We start from the raw sequence: 21,411 nt of genomic DNA, 5'->3' as shown, positions 1-21,411 counted from the left end.
CTCCCTCTGCCACCACGACAAGCAGGGTTGGGGTCAATTCCATATCAATTCAGTCAATCCAGGAAGTAAACTGAAATTCAATTTTCAATTCCAAATCTCATCATTGAGAAGCCATTTTCATCCAATTTCAGTTAACATCCTGCATTGACCAAATGTAATGGAATTGACCGAATTTAAATTGAATTGACCCCAACCCTGGTAGTGTGTTGCCTCCTCCCCGTCTAACCCCGGTATCTATCCTCCCCTGTTAGATCTCGGACATCCAGGTGAATGGCCAGTCAGACAACATGTCGGCCAAGGAGAAGCTGCTGCTGTGGTCCCAGCGCATGGTGGAGGGCTACCAGGGCATCCGCTGTGACAACTTTACCACCAGCTGGAGGGACGGCAAGCTTTTCAACGCCGTCATACACAAACACCAGTAAGTGGTCCTCTGTAGCTCAGTTGATAGAACATGCTGCTTGTAATGCCAGGATAGCGGGTTCGATTCCCGGGTCCACCGGTACATAGAATGTATGCATGCATGATTGGAAAAAGGGGCTGCTAAATGGCATATATTGTTATTATTTTTAGTGTATTACTTTGGTGATTGACACCCCAAGCCACAATACGTAATGTAAAATGTACAGTATTTAATCTCAGTTCCCAGAACCAAATCTTGGGTAAAGTCTGTCATAAGTGACTATACTTCACCTAATGTTCAGATACTGGTGAACACCTTTGGATTGTAACATCAGAATGTTACACATAAGCCCTGCTGTCGCCCCAAATGTAGCCTCACCTCCAGCTATTTCAGGTTTATTCATCAAGGTGAGATTACCCCAAAGATGACAAGATTACCCCAAATGTACCCCTCAGTAGACTGTACCCACTCATGTTATTACCCACAGTAAGTGGCAGTAATAGGTGTTAATCTCTCTTGTCCTAGTGTCTCTGGTAGTTCTAAGCTATGACACGTCACCGAACCACACTTATGTTTTATTTGATGTGAAGCAGATTGGGCAGGAATGGGACATATTGTCAAATGTCAAATTGTAGTGTGTGCCATTGCTAGTTCTGACTAGTCCTTCAAATTATTATGATTATTATTATTATAGTCATATATAGGTACAATCATTGGTAGGTATGCTTGGTAGAAGAGCTGCTTCAAATGTACAATATAAACAGTTAGCTGCTTGACCATTTAGTATCTAAAATACCAGTAATTCATAGTGGTCTTTTTCTCTTTTATACCATGTGTCCAAATCCCTCCCCATCCACCCTGGGCAATATTCCTCAATTCATGTATTTTCTTTGTATCCTCGTACTGACGTTCACATCATATATAATATACACAATATTTACAAAAGTATGTGGACACCCCGTCAAATTAGTGGATTTGGCTATTTCAGCCACACCTGTCACTGACAGGTGTATAAAATCGAGCACACAGCCATGCAATCTCCATAGACAAACATTGGCAGTAAAATGGCCTTACTGCAGAGCTCAGTGACTTTCAACGTGGCACCGTGATAGGATGCCACCTTTCCAACAAGTCAGTTTGTCAAATGTCTGCCCTGCTAGAGCTGCTCCGGTCAACTGTAAGTGCTTTTATTGTGAAGTGGAAACGTCTAGGAGCAACAACGGCTCAGCCGCGAAGTGGTAGGCCACACAAGGTCACAGAACGGCACCGCCGAGTGCTGAAACGCGTAGCGCGTAAAAATCGTCTGTCCTCGGTTGCAACACTCACCTATTTCAGCATGACAATGCCTCCGTGCACAAAGTGAGGTCAATACAGAAATGGTTTGTCGAGATTGGTGTGGAAGAACTTGACTGGCCTGCACAGAGCCCTGACCTCAACCCAACTGAACACCTTTGGGATGAATTGGAATACCGACTGCGAGCCAGGCCAAATCGCCCAACATCAGTGCCCGACCTCACTAATGCTCTTGTGGCTGAATGGAAGCAAGTGCCCACAGCAATGTTCCAAAATGTAGTGGAAAGCCTTCCCAGAAAAGTGCAGGCTGTTATAGCAGCAAAGGGGGGGACCAACTCCATATTAATGCCCATGATTTTGGAATGAGATGTTCGACGATCAGGTGTCCACATACTTTTGGTCATGTAGTGTATATCTACACACATGAGTACAAATGTAAACTATCAGGTACATGATCAGACACAAGTTTCAGTTTCAACAAAAGAGAGAAAAGTTTCCCATGTCTTATAAATTAAGATTGTGGATCCACGTAGTGTTTATTTCTCAGTTCTAACTAGTCCTGAGGTAAATTACCTTTTTATTCGAACTCTGTAGTTCTTCAATCTCCTGTCCTGGCCGTACTTGATCGTAAAGGTTTTAGGCAGCTCTAATAAGACATTTCTTTGAACTTGTCAGTGCCCTGGGCCTGGAATACCACAGGTGGGTGTTGTCTCAGATGGATACAGGTACTGGCACTGATTTCAGCACTTATATGATGTTATTATTATGTTATTAGACTCACTAATGCCCATTCAGGTGGAGAGGGTGCTGTCTGAGGCACCTGGGTGGTGTAGAATTGGGAAAGATGGGTTTGTTTACTTATCCTTTCATAAGAATCTATTTTTCTAGGGAGCCCTGGACTAGAGGAGTGACTAAATGAGTTCTAAGTGCATTAGTCCTTCTGTTAATATTACAATGGCCTCAGAGCTGCTTTAGTCACTGTTGAAGCATACAGTTACATATAGACATTAATATGGGAGTGGATGAGTGGAGACATGTCTTAAAAAGCCACAGAGACAGGCACATTATCTGTAAATAATAGTGTGCTTTGTGCACGGGGGCATTGTCATGCTGAAACCGGAAAGGGCCTTCCCCAAACTGTTGCCACAAAGTTGGAAGCACAAAATTGTCTACAATGTCATTGTATGCTGTAGCGTTAAGGTTTCCCTTCACTGGAACTAAGGGGCCTAGCCCGAACATGAGAGCGACTGAAAGAGGGACATGTGATGAGGGAAGTATGGGTAAATGCCCAGCAAGGCGTGGTACTAAAGGAAGAAAGAGAGGCCCACAGGGCAGGTTCAATCAAAGCTGTGCGTGTACCTGCAAAGTTCAGCTACACCCTGCTCTCGCTAAGAGAGAGCGAGAAGGAGATAGAGAGAACACTTTTTCATTTTTGAGTGTCACCTAAGGCAGTGTATTTAGTAGCTGATTTATTTTCATAACGAGAGAGGTGGTGTGTCAATGTAACACTCCTACTCAAATGACGAACACTGCAGAGTTACTTTTTGCACAGCCTACAGTCGGCACTATCCACCAATTTGCTGCACTTTTTTAACCACTTATTTGAAGGATTGAATGTTGTTGTCACACTGGGAACTAAGGACCTTACCTTGGACTGGTGAAAGTTACAGTTGATATCGGGGGAGCTGTTTTGGATAGACAGGGCTGAGGTTGGGAGGTCTGTTCAGAGGGGATGACAGCAGTTAGCCTCTTAGTGGTACAGAGATGTTTCTTCTCTCACGGAGAGGGTTGAGCACTCTTTGTAGACTCAACATGAAGATTGTGAAGACGTCTTATTGAAGACGTCAGTGCTCGGGTGGGATTTATCTGCACATTCTGCAAACTTGGACCCGGCTGTTTCCCAAACAAACACCAAAAAATCACAAGGAAGCTTGTTAAAATGGTTGGAGCAGCAAGCCTTTTGGAATTGGAAGTTCACTGTTAAGTGCAACATTTTCACTTGCCACTGGAAGACTACGAAACATCTAGCCAGCTTTCTCTTCGTTTTGGGGAGACTACAACTCCCAGAAGGCACCATGATGTCGGGTCTGAAGAGGAAGCTGTCCATGAAGTCCAGGAAGAGGACTGGCAGCTCGTCCAGCATGGTCACAGGCTTGATCAGCTCGTTAGAAGACCGTGTGGTCATGCAGTGTGACGATATCCCCTCAGAGTGCTCCTCCTGGGGCTCCCACAGCTCAGGGGCCCACTCTAGCAGCGACTCCCACTCAGGGGACCAGGAGCTGGGCCAGGGGACAGGGCTGGGACAGGACTGGAGCCCCCGCAGTCTCCAGGGAGGGGAGGGGAGGCTGGTCAGCCCCAGTAGGGTAGAAGGGAGGCCCCCCAGGCCACGGAAGCAACTCTCTCTTAGGGAGGTGCAGTGCCTGGAATCAGCCACAAGCCCTGGGGATTACTACGCTGTCCGCTCCACCCTTCACGTCAAATCGCTGTACGGATCTGCTCTAAGCTTCTCGGTTATTTTGTCTTGGGCTTTACTTTCAGAGTATATGAGAATAATGTGAACGTATTGTAAAGAGAGAATGTGTATACTGTGCCATAAAAGATAGAATAAGCTCTAAACAGTGACATTTTTACTAATGCAGGCAATGAAAAACGAATTAGAGAGGGAACTTTTGTTACAGATGTTTTAAATGTTTACATTGGTCAATAATTTAATTTGAGTAACAGTATTATTTGAATGTTTCCCTATTTTCTGTTCACTTACTATCCTCTCCGTGGTGCAGATGAGAGTAACGGGGATAGGGGCTTATCTCATTTTAAATATGGCTGCCCTGGTTGTCTGCTGCAGCCCCATGTAACATTCCCTTCATATATAGCTGCCAAGCACCCCAGGGGAGGCAGGTGTTCACTACAGATTTATGACATACAGACGTGGCATTTTATTTTTTAGGACAAGTGATATGTAGGTAGGAATGATCAGTATCTGCCCGGCCAGTCCTTATACCCTCCTCACCTGTCTACACTGCCTTTACATGACTGATGTCCCATGGTTGTGTCTCCTCAGGCCTAGACTCATTGACATGAGTAAGGTGTACCGCCAGACCAACGTGCAGAACCTTGAGTACGCCTTCAACGTGGCAGAGACAGACATGGGCGTGACACGCCTGTTGGATCCAGAGGGTAAGACTGCATGGAGATGCTCCAGTACATGTACATGTGATGATGGCTGACCACAACACCAGGGGTGTAATCATAAGTGCACACTGTAGCAAAGAGTTGCAAAACGTTTCGCAACAGAAAACGTTTTCCAACTAAAACAATAGTTTATTTTGGTCAAATTCCCTCCCCATTTTGTTCTGTTTGCTTCTGCATACTTCGGTTTTGTTCCTAGTGAATGCACATCAAGTTCTCCGACCACGTCCCACCTAACCTTGTACTTTTGATATTTATTGGAAGAAGAGTCAGGGGTGAGAGACTCCAGATGGAACTTGAAGAGCCCCCCCCCCCCCCCCCCACCATACCCTTCCGTGCTGATGCACTGTATGAGCCGTGTCCAATCAAAAATGTTGATAGCTTACTCCTTTCTCCAAATCCACCATGAACATGATCTAAGTGTTTAACTAATGTTTACACACATCTTCACATACCAACTAATGATTGGGTACACTTAACTATTTGTTATACAATGAAAGGTCCTCATCCTAAAACATTTATAAAGTAACTAATAACACCTCGAAGTACTTAATTCAGTTTTTGGTATTTGCAGCACCTCCCTTCCTCTTTTGCTGTGACAAAATCTATAAACACACAATTATTTTCCCAGATGTTGACGTGCAACACCCTGATGAGAAGTCCATCATCACCTACGTGTCGTCCCTGTATGATGCCATGCCCCGGGATGTCCAGGATGGAATCCAGGCTAACGTGAGTGACTCAAGTGTATTTCTGACCACCACGGATCTCTGAATAAACCTGATATACTCACAAACTGGACACTTCACGTCCGAGACTCCGATTGATAAATTCAAAAGGGCAGGCTAAGCCGCTGTTATTGCATTCAATCCTACTTTCAATGAGAGTTCAATCAGAGGACCCCCGGATTACACAGGCTTGTGACAGTCAGAACATGTAATTGTTTTGTTTATGACACTGACATCCAGAGTCGCTTCAGGTTGGAACTGCAATAAAAGTCCTGTGATCCTAAATAGAGCTGCAGGAAATTAGCAACCTTCTGTGTTTACTTCAAAGTACTTTCTACCCAATAAACACCCTCTTACACCACGGTATGATCACAGCACACAGAAGAGACCTGTTGGAAAAGCAGAATGGTGTACTGTATTGATTTTAGAGTGCCATTTGTACTCCAATGATAACTAAAGATATACTGAAAGTGAGTAAAGGAGGGAACTTTTGTTTATTGCACATGCGTGTACAAATGCACATACACACACACACACACACACACACACTACATTATCTTCTCTCTCTCTCTCTCTCTCTCTCTCTCTCTCTCTCTCTCTCTCTCTCTCTCTCTCTCCAATTCAATTTGCTTTATTGGCATGATGTAACAATGTACATATTGCCAAAGCGTACTTTGGAGATTAAGTGATACATTTATAATATTAACATTATTAAAATAATAATAATAATCAATATTGTCAACGAGACCTCACTCACTCACTCACTCACTCACTCACTCACTCACTCACTCACTCACTCACTCACTCACTCACTCACTCACTCACTCACTCACTCACTCACTCACTCACTCACTCTCTGCTCCCTGTCCAGCCACACAAGGCTGGGCCTGTTGACACCTAATTGAGTGAGGGTGGTGTGTGAGCAGGCGAGTTATCATGGCTCTCCAGGAGAAGGGTCTTGCCGTGTGTTGTTAAACCCTGCTATTGTCTGCTGTTTTCTGCTGTGTCTGTGCTACAGGAGCTGGAGCTGCGCTGGACAGAGTACTATGAGCTGGTCACTATCATTCGGCAGTGGATAAGCCACCATGTCGTTATCTTCGGGGAGAGGAGGTTCCCAGGCAGCTATGAGGAGATAGAGGTGAGTCTCCTACCTGAACAGATATTAGGAGCGCCGTTGTGACTGGGATTGGAATGCAACTTGTGGCTAGTCACATAAAGTATTATTGCTAGACATGGGAGCGTGTATACTGTAACTTGGCTACTGAAAATACTGTTTCTGTGTCTATACATTTTCACATATCGGGTCTGTAGCTAAGGCATTTTGTTTTGTTGCTGTGAATTATGTTTATACAATTTCTCCACACACACCTTCATTTATTTTCTCTTACCATGACTATGCCTATTCAGAGATGCCTTACATGCTCAAATCGTTCTGGAGATTCATTTCTCTGAGCTCTTACTGATATGGATGCATACATACATCAACAGAACTCATGCACTCATGAGTTGCGTGGTCGTTAAATAGTTAAGTCATAATGACCAAGCAGGTAGCTCTGCCATTCGATACCACGTCAAACATTTACAGTATGTGTCCAGTCTAGAGATTGCATTGTCTTGTGTATGGCATTGTGTGGCGTCTGGGTGGGTTGCAGAGAGAAAAGCAGACCTGAAAGCACACATTATTCTACCTAATCCTCGGTGGAATCTTCCGTACTGCCCCTCCCCATTCCCTGGCTAGCTCTGGATCGTAAAACGTTGTGTGCCTGAAACTTTCTCTGTGGAGACAAAGAGGACTGTCAGATACAGGCTAGGTCAGCTCAGTCCTCCTATTGAATAATGTATATAACATTCATTAACCTATCAGTTGCTGTAATCAGTTTCCAAATCTTGTACAGTACATACAAAGGAATTGTAGAGTAAAACGGAGGAGGACGCACTTCTGTGTCAAATGTCCTTTATCAACTCGAACACCTATTATATGTGTTTAACGTGCTCACACCTCCTTTTCATCAGATGTAATGGTATTATCAGAATGAGCAGTACAAGGCTGGGTATATTGTGCTTCAAGATAGTCTAGTTCCAAGATCTCTCTTCCTAGAAAATGGTTCCCAAAAATACAGACAAAAGCAGTATCTCGAGAAGTCTCTGTTTGTTTTTACACCATCTGTGTCTTCTAATAAGGCATCTGACTTTTCTATGTACACTTTTAAACACCCCACATCTGTGTTTGCTTGAGTCTTTATTTTGACACCTTCCCAAACAATCAGGTTAGCCACATTATTGATCTAGTACCATATTGGATTTAGATAATCCCATTTTTAAAAGTTACAAGGTTACAATCCTTTCTCAAGTAATGCCCACTGTAAGAATGTAAACATGTCAACGAACTCATCAAGAGCTGTAGTTTCACACTACAAGTACTGCTAAGTGTCGTGTTTGGGGTCAATTCCATTTCAAATGGAATTTCAGTTTACTTTATGAATTGACTGTCTTGAAATAGAATTGCCCTCAACAATGTTTAGTGCTATGTAGCTTTTAAAAAGGAAGCAAGAGTAGGATGGATTGATTCACAAGCTAATAAGGTAGGTAGCCTAGCGGTTAGTGCGTTGGGCCAGGAACTGAAAGGTTGCTGGTTCAAATACCTGAGCCGACAATGTGAAAAATCTGCTGACGTGTCCTTGAGCAAGGCACTTAACAATTATTTGCTCCAGGGGCGCCATACTACTATAGCTGACCCTGTAAAACTGCACATTCTTTTTTTAAATATATATATATATATATATATATATATAAAAATGTCCCCTTGTTACCGTTCGAGAACGTTAAGAAAATGTTCTCCTTCATCCTGTCTCTCTCGCTTTCAGATTCTGTGGCGTCAGTTCTTGAAGTTCAAAGAGACCGAACTGCCTGCAAAGGAGGCCGACAAGCACCGTTCCAAACTCATCTACCAGTCCTTTGAGGTTAGCCATGCACAGAGCTTCTATTCTATTATTTTCTATGCTATTTGCATTCTAGTCTATTCAATTAATTATATTACATTTTATTATACTCTATTGTATCCCATTCCATTATACTCTACTCTATTTTTGATAGATTGATATAGATAGATAAAGATGGTTGTTTGATTTGTGGCTATGATTTTACCCCACCCCCTCTACAGAGTGCAGTGCATACTGGTCAGGTCAAGGTTCCTCCAGGCTACCACCCCATTGATGTGGAGAAGGAATGGGGCCGTCTGCATGTGGCCATCCTAGAGAGAGAACGACTGCTCAGGACAGAGTTTGAGAGGTGAGTGAGTGAAGCTGTGTAGTGGATATCAATGTCTGGCCATATTATTCCTGATTCCACGATTCCATCAATCCTCATCTGGATCTACACTGAACAAAAATATAAACGCAACATGTAAAGTATTGGTCCCATGTTTCATGAGCTGAAATAAAAGATCCCAGAAATGTTCCATACGCACAAAAAACATATTTCTCTCAAATGTTGTGCACAAGTTAGTTTCCATCCCTGTTAGTGGGGATGCCAAGATAATCCATCCACCTAACAGGTGTGGCATATTAAGAATCTGATTAAACACCATGATCATTACACAGGTGCACCTTGTGCATGGGGACAATAAAAGGCCACTCTACAATGTGCAGTTTTGTCACAAAACACAATGCCACAGATGTCTCAAGTTTTGAGGGAGTGTGCAATTGGCATGCTGACTGCAGGAATGTCCACCAGAGCTGTTGCCAGAGACTTAAATGTTAATTTCTTTACCATAAGCCGCCTCCAACATCATTTTAGAGAATTTGGCAGTACGTTCAATCGGCCTCACAACCGCAGACCACGTGTATGGCGTCGTGTGGGCGAGCGGTTTGCTGATGTCAACGTTGTGAACAGAGTGCCCCATGGTGGCGGTGGGGTTATGGTATGGGCAGGCATATGCTACAGACAACACACACAATTGCATTTTATTAATGGCAATTTGAATGCACAAAAATACCATGACGAGTTCCTGAGGGCCATTGTGAGGCACATTTATTTTTTTAAGGTATCTGTGACCAACAGATAGATTAGGGCCTAATGAATTTATTTAAATTGACTGATTTCCTCGTATGAACAGTAACTCAGTAAAATCAATTAAATTGTTGCATGTTGCGTTTATATTTTTGTTTAGTATTTATCTACTCTCTTCAAGTGACCTTGTTAGTTTCTGCCTGTTTTGTTTGAAAAAATTCGGTCTTCATGTTACAAATTGGGAAGAATATGTTATTGTTCGACACAAGACAGGTCATTGATTCATTGGTCTGTGTGAGAGCACCCTGGATAACTAACTGCATTAGTCTATTAAACCTAGTGTTACTTTAGTTGCTCTGGAGCCTTGTTAAGGCTGTGGTTTGTCTACTGCCAGCTCCTCTTGAACAGTAATGCCATTGGCACACCTGAGATTTGGTATCTACCATGTCATAAGGGCTTGAACACTGTCCTGACTGATTTCTCTAAGGTCTTCAGGGATGACTTCATGTGTCTTGACTTCAGATGGAAGTTTCCACTAGTTTCTTTGATTAAGTAGCGCCACAAAGCATAGTTTAGAATATCTGACTGTTGATTAGTGCAATTTACTTACAGTGAATGAATCATGATTCATATAATAGCCACAGAAAGTGACAGATGGATTCTCATCAAGCCAATTCTATTTATCGGACCATGTCCTTGTCAGTTACATGTGCAGTTTAAACAGCAGCAAGAACAACATCTGAAGCTAAGTAATGCACAGTAATTATATTACCCATCTCCCCTAATTCGGAGACTCCATATCCAGATGCATGCAGCAAGATGTTATGATTAAATCATGTTTTCCCTTTGCAATAAAGGGATTGCAATGAAATACATCCTCTGTTCACAAGGGCAAGTCCGGTACAGAGCGATTAAATTTTACAAAATGCATTCTTGTACCTTAATCAGATATGATTATCTGTCACAAGACATCAAATACCGATGTTATCAATATCAACAGGCTAGATAGCTAGAGTGGTGTTGTGTTGCAAGTTGTCTTAAATTGGGCTGGTCCACTGTCATAAGACTTGTTTGCTGGGTCCATGTTCAGTAGAATGGGCAGTCCTAGTTTACTAGTTTCAACTAAGTTCATCAGATTGGGCAGCGCTCTATCTGGGCTGTCTTATTCATGGGACTGGGATGAGGAATGGCTGATCCAGCTCAGCAGAAATTTGCCTTACAGAGCGCAGCAGACATTTGTTGTCCCATTCAACCCCACCACTGCCTGCCAAGATGGGAGAGAATTCCCATGACACTATGGGACTGTGTTAAGGAGAGCCACCTCTCTACCTGGGACTTTAAAAGGGAGAGGATAGGGACTAGAGTATGGCATTTGTGACTGACCCTTATAGATTAGAGTACCTGCTGCGTTCAAAGAGGCCGTAAGTGTCTTGTTCTGGACTTTCATTGATTGTGCTGTTGTTGTTATTGTGTTATTATGTTATTAAGTTTTTAGCTGTGGCCAAGCAAGGAATTTGTTATATTTTGTACTTGATATTCTTAATCGTGACATAAAACAGTGTTGTTTTTGTTTTTTCTATTGATTCATTCACTTTTAGCATGGTATAGAAGTTCAGTGTTGATCCTGACCTGGTACATTGCTAAAAACCATTGGGGAAAAAACTGTTTTGTCCAGATCAGTGTTAATGCTCCTCTTTTCTTCCCCCAGGCTAGAGAGACTCCAGAGGATTGTCGGTAAAGTCCAGATGGAGTCGGGTGTGTGTGAGGAGCAGCTCAACCAGCTGGAGACCCTGCTGCAGACGGTGAGTCTTGGACCACTAACACTGACTGTACAGTGAGTCTGGGGCTGGGGCTGGGGCTGGGGCTGGGGCTGGGGCTGAGACTGTGGCTGGGGCTGTGGCTGGGGCTGAGACTGGGGCTGGGGCTGGGGCTGGGACTGGGGCTGAGGCTGGGGCTGGGGCTGGGACTGGGGCTGAGGCTGGGGCTGAGGCTGGGGCTGGGGCTGGGACTGTGGCTGGGGCTGAGACTGAGGCTAGAGCTGGGACTGGGGCTGGGGCTGGGGCTGGGACTGGGGCTGGGGCTGGGGCTGGGGCTGGGACTGGGGCTGGGACTGGGGCTGGGACTGAGGCTGGGGCTGGGGCTGGGGCTGGGGCTGGGACTGTGGCTGGGGCTGGGGCTGGGGCTGAGACTGAGGCTGGGGCTGGGGCTGGGGCTGGGACTGGGGCTGAGGCTGGGGCTGGGGCTGGGACTGGGGCTGGGACTGGGGCTGAGGCTGGGGCTAAGGCTGGGGACTGGGGCTGGAGCTGGGGGAACTAAGGACAGCCATTGTCCTCAATTATGCAAAGTTGCTATAGGCTAGTGATTGGGTCAAATGACTCATACCGGCAAGTCATATGCTCCAGTTAGAAAATCATTAGCTGTCTGTTTACTACCTCATTCAAAACCAATGTGTCCAGTCATCACCAGTGAAAATGCTCCAATCAGAATGGTTTTCCCTCTCCTGTCATAAAACAGCGTGAGGTGGGCTGTATAAGTACAGTCTCAGATAACAAAATTAAAATGCTAACTATCTCCAACAACTTTGGAAAGCCATGAAATCCTTAAAGTGGAGCAAGCATTACTTGTCTGTCAATCATAGAACCCCCCCCCGGAGTTGTGGAAAGCTCATAGGTTATTGACATTTAATAATGGTATGCCCTCCTCCCTCTAGGACATCCGTCTCCTGAGTGCAGGGAAGCCGGCTCAGCACACTGCCGAGGTGGAGAGGGACCTGGACAAGGCAGACGGCATGATCCGCCTGCTCTTCAATGACGTGCAGCTGCTCAAAGATGGGCGCCACCTGCAGGCCGAGCAGATGTACCGCAGGTGAGTTGGACATTTCAGTTTCTCACAAAATGGATAGTAAAGTATCTATTTTCAATTTCGATTCTATTATATACATTGGTCGATTACAACGATTTGCTTTGACAGTATAAAAAATATTTTCTCTAAATTATTAATTATATCCCCTCCCCCTCTAGTCATGAACACTGTTGCATGACCATAGTCATTTAATTGAAGAAATGTGTTACAGGACAGAACACTTATGCGTGTTGTTCCCGCAGGGTATACCGCCTTCACGAGCGTCTGGTGAACCTGCGCACCGATTACAACCTGCGTCTCAAGTCACAGGTGACGACCACCCAGATGATGAAGACCCAGACCATCCAGCAGTCCTCCACCAGGTTGCGTCCCGAGCTGGACGAGGTGACCCTGCGCTACGCCCAGGACCTGCTGACATGGGTGGAGGAGAGTCAGAGGCGGATTGACGAGTCCGAGTGGGGCACGGACCTGCCCACCGTGGAGTCTCAGCTGGGCAGCCACCGGGGCCTGCACCAGACCGTGGAGGACTTCCGCGCCAAGATCGAACGGGCCAAGGCTGACGAGGTACTAGACCTTAAAGGGGCAAAGGTGAAATATGTTTTAGTGGGGTGTTATAATAATTTGGTTTCATAGACTCTCCATATCTCCATATACAGTATTTCCATATCACTTTGAATGAGTTTACGTCATGTATTTTGTATTCGATCTGAGGGAATGGAGACATTACATATGTTCATTACCATCCTCAAGTGCTAGATCCTCTCTATCTGACTATGACATTACATTGATGTTGCCTGTGTGTCTCTTGTGTCCCTCAGAACCAGCTATCCCCAATCAGTAAGGGGACGTACAGTCAATACCTGGGCAAACTGGACCTTCAGTATGCCAAGCTGCTGGTAAGATCTTTATTCAGAAGCATTCTTTTGGGTTAAATGTAATATATTTTGGGGAAAATGCCGTAATGGTCAGCTACCACCAGGACTGGTAATAATTGTATTCTCATAAATGCACACATACAGTATGTAATTAAATCTTCCCTGTTTCACCGCTCTCTCCCAGAACTCCTCCAAATCTCGTCTGCGTAACCTGGACTCGCTCTATGTGTTCGTCAGCGCCGCAACCAAGGAGCTGATGTGGCTCAACGACAAAGAGGAGGAGGAGGTCAGCTACGACTGGAGCGACCGCAACACCAACATGACCGCCAGGAAAGACAACTACTCGGTAGGTCTGACCGCCCACTCAGAAAACCATATACATAACATGAAAATATATATCAGAAATGCTGTTAAGACAGCTTGGTTGTTCAAGTGCACATTTTCTGGAAGCATAGAAAAATATTGAAAGATCATACAGTATTTCCAAACTCTGGAGTAGTGTTTATCTGAATGTAAGGCTGTTGATAGCTCATTGATAGCTCATCTTCATTCTGCAGGGTCTGATGCGTGAGCTGGAGCTGAGAGAGAAAAAGGTCAACGACATCCAGGCCATAGGAGACAAGCTGCTGAAGGAGGGTCACCCTGGCAAGAAGACAGTGGAGGTGAGCACCACACTACCCCCTAGTGGTCTCCATATGCAATAACAGGGTAAACCTGGACGGTATGCATTAGTACACAGAACTGCACACCGTAGTAGACAGTTTTGCAACTGAAAATGAAAACAAGCATGTCTTATTGGACAAGTTCAGGTAGTCCCTCCCTTTTTCAGTCTGTTTTCCTCCGTTTGGTGCCTAGTGAACACAACCCTGTTTTGCCCAACTCTTGTCCCCCTTTCATTTCCAGGCCTTCACAGCAGCCCTGCAGACTCAGTGGAGCTGGATCCTCCAGCTGTGTTGTTGCATCGAGGCTCACCTCAAAGAGAATACAGCTTACTACCAGGTTTGGATGCTCAGAATAATTTTCAAAATAGAGAATGGCTCATAAACCTGCATGGTCCTATGAGGAATAGTTCCGAACCCAATTGTTGATGTTCTCACTGATTGTTCAATACACGTGGCCTTATCCTCTTGTGCTTCTTCACAGTTCTTTTCGGACGTGAAAGAGGCTGAGGAGAGGATGAAGAAGATGCAGGAGACGATAAAGAAGAAGTACAGCTGTGATCGCTCCACTACCGCCACGCGACTAGAGGACCTGCTGCAGGATGCTGTGGTATTGAACCTACTACACGTTGGACTGTCTATGGATGCTTGTACTCACATAAAACATGAGGTCACCTAGCTCTCGACCCATATTCATAAATCGTAAAAGTAGGACTGCTGATCTAAAATCAGGTATGTTTTTATATATATAATTAATGGAAAGGGGGTACATGATCCGAGATCAGTACTCCTACTCTGAGACACTTTATGAATATGGGCCCTCGTAATAGGCAGAACTGTAGTGGCTCAAATGCAGAGAAAGCAGACCAGCACTCTCTTATCTTTTTGTTCCGTCTGTTTCTGGAGATGTTGAATTATTTCCCTTCTTCACCAGGAGGAGAAGGAGCAGCTGAATGAGTTTAAGACTCACGTGGCCGGCCTGAACAAGAGAGCCAAGACCATAATCCAGCTGAAGCCCCGTAACCCCACCATGTCCATCAAGGGCAAACTGCCCATCCAGGCCGTGTGTGACTTCAAACAGATGGAGGTAAGCGCATCATCCTTATCATCACCTTTTGAAGGTACCTGGTGTAGGAATAACTCTCTACCTATGTAGAGGCATCAGAGGCTTACTTTTCATTCATTTGTTCATTAATTTGTTTGTTCATTCATTCATCCTGGTTCATTCATTCATGCTGGTGTAGCCATCCATCCATTCATCCATGGACTGTAACTTACATTTACATTTACGTCATTATCCAGAGCGACTTACAAATTGGTGCATTCACCTTATAGCCAGTGGGATAACCAATTCTCATATACTCCTTCTCTGTGCAGATCACCGTCCATAAGGGAGAGGAGTGTGCTCTCATCAACAACTCTCCACAGCCCAACAAGTGGAAGGTCCTGAACCGCTCAGGCATTGAGGCGGTGGTGCCTTCAGTCTGTTTCCTGGTTCCACCTGTCAACAAGGAGGCTATGGACAGTGTGTCCAGGTGAGGCTCTTACATCAATACACAGTGCTCTCCATCAATAAATCACATTTGGAATACGTAGAGCCAGGGTTTTTTCCATAGTCTCGTCCCAGATCTGTTTGTGCTGTCTTCGGTGACAATGACCATAGGAGTTGGCAAGATGACACAAACAGATCTGGAACCAGGCTGTTTTTTTTTTTTACCTAACCATGAAAAACTCTGGGCCCTAGTTATATTTGTTTTACAGTACAGTAAAACTTCCTTCTCTCTCTGTCTCCTACCTCAGCCTGGACTCTGGTCACCAGTCGATGCTGATCCTGTGGCAGAGAATGCATATGAACATGAAGAGCATGCTGTCCTGGCAGTACCTGATGAGAGACATCACACAGATACGTACCTGGAACATCACCATGGTAAACACTGGTCATCTTTATCTTGAGAAAACTGAGAAAGATATATAGTAATTAGAATAGTTTTTTTTTAAGCTTAGACTTGCACTATTTTAAGTTAGACGTGATCCTCACAGACAGTCAATCAGTGACCCTGTGAGAGGAAGTCAAGTGGTCACCCTGTTTGTGTTAATGTAAGTGTACTGAATCGAACGGGGAGATTTCCCATAACTTTGTTGCTTTAGGGTGAGGTTGAGTCTCGAGCTCTGTTATTTATAGAGCAGACCATGTAAACATGGAGAAGTGTTTTATTGAGTTAGAAAACCTCATGGGTTTCCAAATTGAATTATTGGCGGGGAAAGTTCTTACACTGTTACCACAGTAATGAGCAGTGTCTACCAAAGCTTGTTTGTATTACATAACAAAGAAACTAAAAGCCTTGATTGTACAGTAGATTTACATTTTATCAAATGTAACCGCCTAAAACAGGTTGTGATACAAGCAGGGTACATGGACTGAATGACAGTGACAGATTGACAGGCAATTCTGATAGATTCCTCTCACAAGGAGGAGGTTTTGAAATGATTAACATGTTTTAGATTGACTATTTACCTCTCTCCTTATTCCACCTCTCCCTTCTCCCCTTCTCCCTCTTTTTCCACCTCTCTCCTTCTCCCTCTTCTTCTCTCTCTCGCTCTTTCTCCCTCCCCTCCCTCCCCTCTATAGTTTAAGACCATGAAGGTGGAGGAGTACAGGCTGATTATGAGGAACCTGGAGCTTCACTACCAGGACTTCATGCGTGACAGTCAGGACTCCCAGCTGTTTGGTCCAGACGACCGTATGCAGATCGAGGGCGACTACACTAAGACCACACAGTACTACGACAACCTTCTGCGCTCTGTGGAGAAAGGTCAGTTACACCTACATACTCATGAACAAACACAACACACCTCTGTAACCCTTTATTTTACAGCCTGGTATTTACCTGGTGTTTACCTGGTATTAATTAAGAAACTAATGGGGTATTAGTGGGTACTTTCTGGTTTGGTGACTACCTGGTTTGACAAAACATTTATAAGTAATTACCTAATAAACAGCGGGCTGTAAAATAAAGTTTTGATCTCAGTAAGGGTGGCATCTACTCTCCTTCTCTGAGTACCAACAGCAAACAGTATTTTATACAGTGGATGTGTGTAGTCAGGGGTGAAAGGCGTGATACTGTACACCGGTTCAGCAACATTGGGTAACTGTCAAATTCACCTTTCAGGGCGAGTGGTTAAAGCGAAAGGTGAGTGTGTCACGCCAAGCTATAGCTCACACAGGCACCAGTGAACCGCCATGCTTTTGAACTATGAATGGTTGGGATGTTCAAAAATGAACGATTCTGTTGTTTTCATCACTCCACCCCCATCGACTTTTACAGTGTTCACATTGATAGCAATGCTTTCGCTAGCTCTTACCGCTTTTGAGTGAGTGCATGATTTGATTGCCTTTTTTTGGGGTCAATTTCCTGTATCCAATTTGGCTTAGTTAGTTTTTTTTTGTCATACAATATAGTGCTATAGAAAAACACATTCAGGTAGTAGTCAAACTGTGTTTTGCTGTGTGTCGAGATACCACTGCACAGTGTAGTCACCTACATAGAGGATCATTTGTAATGAAATATGCTTTGTTTGAATGCATATCAAGCTGTGTGTGTGTGAGACACACTACATGTGAACATATGCATGTCTGATCATGAATCACATGAATGCACTGCACAAAGGTGTGTGTGTGTGTGTGTGTGTGTATATATATATATATATCTGTGCAATTGTAATTCCATTCAAAGCAATGCGGTATTGCAAGGTAAAAAACATACACGGAAAACAAGGGAAAGGTTTCACCACACAACCCGCTATCTTACCACACCTACACCCACAGTGACCACACCCATCCTGCCCTAAGCTCCTCACCATGATAATATAATAATCATATTATTATTGCCACTTAGCAGACGCTTCTATCTGAAACGATTTACAGTACAGTGTGTGCATACATTTTGATTATGTGGACGTGATCCCTGTGGGAATTGAACCCACAACCTTGGATCTTCTAGTGCCACACTCTTACCAACTGAGCCGCACAGGGACCGTCTAATGAGAGAAGATGGTACGGTATATGTATAGCCTGTCCTAACCGATATCCATGCTGCACACAGGTGACCAGGACGAGTCGATGTGTGTGACCTACATCACCCAGATCAAGGACCTGCGTCTACGGATAGAGGACTGCGAGGCTCGTACCGTGGCCCGCATCCGCAAGCCCGTGGACAAGGACCCCCTCAAAGACTGTGCCCAGAAGACCACCGACCAGAAGGTAATGTACACTGTAATAACTAAAGAATAAGTTCTGACTTAGGTCTAACCTATGTATTGGACAGGTCTCCTCCGTAAAAAGACGCTCAGTGGATCAACCTGTATAAATAAAGGATAATAAAGTATAACCTATATACAGGGAAATGTAACGGAGGGGCATATAAGTGCTAGTGTCCATGGCACAACAGATACCGGAGTTAATCACTGAAAAATGATGGTGTTTTATTTGAACACTGGGAAGAACAGTAAGCACCATCATAAAGACTCTGAATGTGTTTTTAACAAGGACCTACTGTAATACTGTTATGGAGGGAGACCGGAGCGCCAAGTCTAGGTCCAAAAGGCTCCTTAACAGCTTCTACCCCCAAGCCATAAGACTGCTGAACAATTAATCAAATGGCCATCCGGACTATTTACATTGACACCCCCCCCTCCATTTGTTTTTACACTGCTGCTGCTCGCTGTTTATTATCTATGCATAGTCACTTTACCCCTACCTACATGTAGAAATTACCTCGACTAACCTGTACCCCCGCACATTGACTCGGTACCGGTACCCCCTGTATATAGCCTCGTTATTGTTATTTTAATGTGTTACTTTTTATTTTATTTAGTAAATATTTTCTTTCTAACTCTATTTCTTGAACTACATTGTTGGTAAAGGGCTTGTAAGTAAGCATTTCACGGTAAGGTCTACACCTGTTGTATTCGGTGCATGTGACAAATATAATTTGATTTGATTTGAAAATGTGATACCAAGCAGGGTTGGGTAGGTTACTTTCTAAATGTAATCTGTTAGTTACTAGTTACATGGCCAAATTGTAATAGATTACTTTCCCCTTAAGAGGCATTAGAAGAAGACAAACATTTATATTACCAATTTACCGACATCTATTACAGGGCAAATCAATGTTAGCGTTTCCATAGCTGGCCATAAATGGATGTTGCATTTTACTTTATGGGTTGGTTATGTAGACTTCTTCAAACCCATTGCTTTCTACTACAGATAATAATATGATTAGGTTATATCTTTACATTAAAAACCAAAGTCTGTCAGATTTCCAGTCATTCCAATTAATGTAATGCCCCTTGATCTTCAAGAATAGGACTTGTAAATATCGAAATATAGATTAGCCAAATGGTTTTACCTGAGCATAACCCAAAAATGAAGGACTAATTAGCCTACTCTGTTGTTTATGATGTTGTTGTCATGCAGGCTCATTGCTTTGAGTTTAAAAATAAATGCTGCTCTCATGGAATGGCATTCTTTGAGCACTACTGAAAGTGCTATTTGCATATGGAAATGTTTACCATATTCTGTATTTGCTACAGGCTTATTGTTTCCGTTTTTGTTGGTGACACTTTGATAGCTCTATAATTTGCAGTTTTTTACGTCCATCAAAAATGTGCGAGTTTGAGCATATATGTCATTTAGGCCAATTAGCATTTTTCTGAATCAGCACGAATTAGATTGAGCAGTAAATATATCCATTTGTGAATAGCCATCCACAACCACCACAATCCGTAAGGTGCAAATAGCTAAATGAGAGAGCACCAGTGTGATTGACATCAATGCGCTATGTAGATATCAATAATAAGTGATATCTGCATCGCCCGTAGGCTACACCACTGCTGTCGTCCTTACGTTCAAGCGTTTATTCAAGTTGGATAATCTTTGGATGCCAACAGCACTCGCACTGTTGGAAGACTGTACAGCTTGGACTGTAACCTACAAAAGCCTATTCATGTTATTTTCCTGCGATCCTTCAAATGCATTTGGTGTGTCATCATAGTTGTCTCTGACTTGTGGTCAGATACACTCAGGCGGAACAAACTTAAACTTGTGCCATTTTTCAATGCTGATTTGAATGTCATTGGGAATAATTTTTTCACAAACATTCTTTTTGAATGTAAAAGTAATCCTATAAGTAATCATCTAGTTTTTCAAGTGTCTGTAATGTGATTACAATATTTTAGCTGGTAATGTAACGTACAGTTTTTTGGGAATCCGTTACATGTAATCCGTTACTCCCCAACCCTGATACCAAGCTACAGACTGGCACCAGAAACAGGACAAAGCACTACACAGAAAAGGAGAGAGAGAGAGAGAGAATGAGGAAGAAAGAGAATGAGGGAGAGGGAGAAAGAGAGGGAATGAATAGAGACCGATAGAGAAGACAGGGAGGCTTAATTACAGCAGATTGCAGCTATGGATACGGTTTTCTGCGGCGAGGGAGAGAAATGTGAGAAAGAAGGGGGCTTGAGAAAGGAGAGATACAGGCTGTACGGGAACCAAGTGCAGCAGGAAGAGAGGAACGATGACTCAGGAGAAGGGAGGATAGGCGGGGCAGAGGTAGATAGAGAGGGAGGGAATGGAATGTTCTCCTTCTTCTGCGCTGCCTCTGAGGGGGGAAGAGGGAGAGAGGAGGAGGCGAGTCATGAGAGTGAGACAGAGAGAGCAAGAGAGAGAGAAAGGGAAAAGAGAGTACTGTTATAAAGCTCAGTGTGTCCAGTTAGTCCCTGGGCTGTGTTTCTCTATGGAGACTGAGGGAGACTGGCAAGAAGGCCCACTGCCCAGCCTGCTGCTCCAGCTCCTCTGGACCCTGCTGGCTCTGGGCCTAGTGGGGATCCTTTCTCTGCTACTCCACCAAGACCCCTGGCAGCTCCTCACCCAGAGAAGCCACACACAGGTCAGGCTCAGGAACACACTGCTTCCTTGGACCTGATAGAGGATTCAGCATTATGATAGTCGGTGGAAGTTTTTAATCAGAGGAGGTTTTCTCTCTTTGTTTTGCTATTTGTCCTTTCTTTATCTTAATCGTCATGTGCTTGTTTTTCTCCTGTTTCAGAAAGTCCAAGTGGAGCTTGAGGGTATCAAGAAGAACCTGGACCAGGTGGCCGTGAAGACCGAGGAGGTCCTGAGTACCGCTCCTCAGCAGTCCAGCACTGCCCCCGTCCTGCGCTCTGAACTGGAGTTCACCCTGAAGAAGATGGACCATGTCTACATCCTCTCCTCTGTCTATCTAGAGAAGTGAGTTGACTTGTCTGTTTTCTTTCTGTAGCCAGTAGCCATTTTGGAGGTTCTTATTGCCCTAAAAAAAGCAACAAACAAGCAAGTGAAAATACAACATTCTATT

At 44.0% G+C, this 21,411-nt stretch overlaps 1 protein-coding gene across 4 annotated transcripts in view; it reads left to right on the top strand.

Moving 5' to 3' along the window:
- The window catches only part of LOC311112157 (plectin-like), a 160,224-nt gene that overhangs the window by 121,340 nt on the left and 17,473 nt on the right, over positions 1–21,411 (top strand). For all 4 annotated transcript variants that reach the window (XM_084155134.1, XM_084155135.1, XM_084155136.1 and 1 more), the window contains 20 exons: positions 252–418; positions 4,755–4,870; positions 5,514–5,614; positions 6,629–6,748; positions 8,475–8,570; positions 8,771–8,898; positions 11,327–11,420; positions 12,329–12,483; positions 12,723–13,044; positions 13,299–13,376; positions 13,540–13,701; positions 13,913–14,017; positions 14,259–14,354; positions 14,499–14,624; positions 14,949–15,101; positions 15,392–15,549; positions 15,815–15,941; positions 16,644–16,827; positions 18,118–18,275; positions 21,124–21,305. In XM_084155134.1, coding sequence (XP_084011260.1) covers positions 252–418; positions 4,755–4,870; positions 5,514–5,614; positions 6,629–6,748; positions 8,475–8,570; positions 8,771–8,898; positions 11,327–11,420; positions 12,329–12,483; positions 12,723–13,044; positions 13,299–13,376; positions 13,540–13,701; positions 13,913–14,017; positions 14,259–14,354; positions 14,499–14,624; positions 14,949–15,101; positions 15,392–15,549; positions 15,815–15,941; positions 16,644–16,827; positions 18,118–18,275; positions 21,124–21,305 — 2,828 coding nt within the window. The remainder of the gene's footprint in view (positions 1–251; positions 419–4,754; positions 4,871–5,513; positions 5,615–6,628; positions 6,749–8,474; positions 8,571–8,770; positions 8,899–11,326; positions 11,421–12,328; positions 12,484–12,722; positions 13,045–13,298; positions 13,377–13,539; positions 13,702–13,912; positions 14,018–14,258; positions 14,355–14,498; positions 14,625–14,948; positions 15,102–15,391; positions 15,550–15,814; positions 15,942–16,643; positions 16,828–18,117; positions 18,276–21,123; positions 21,306–21,411) is intronic.

This window comes from Coregonus lavaretus, assembly GCF_964263955.1.
Source record: "Coregonus lavaretus genome assembly, chromosome: 3".
Classification (NCBI taxonomy): Eukaryota; Metazoa; Chordata; class Actinopteri; order Salmoniformes; family Salmonidae; genus Coregonus; species Coregonus lavaretus.
This window is presented reverse-complemented; position numbering and strand designations above follow the sequence as displayed.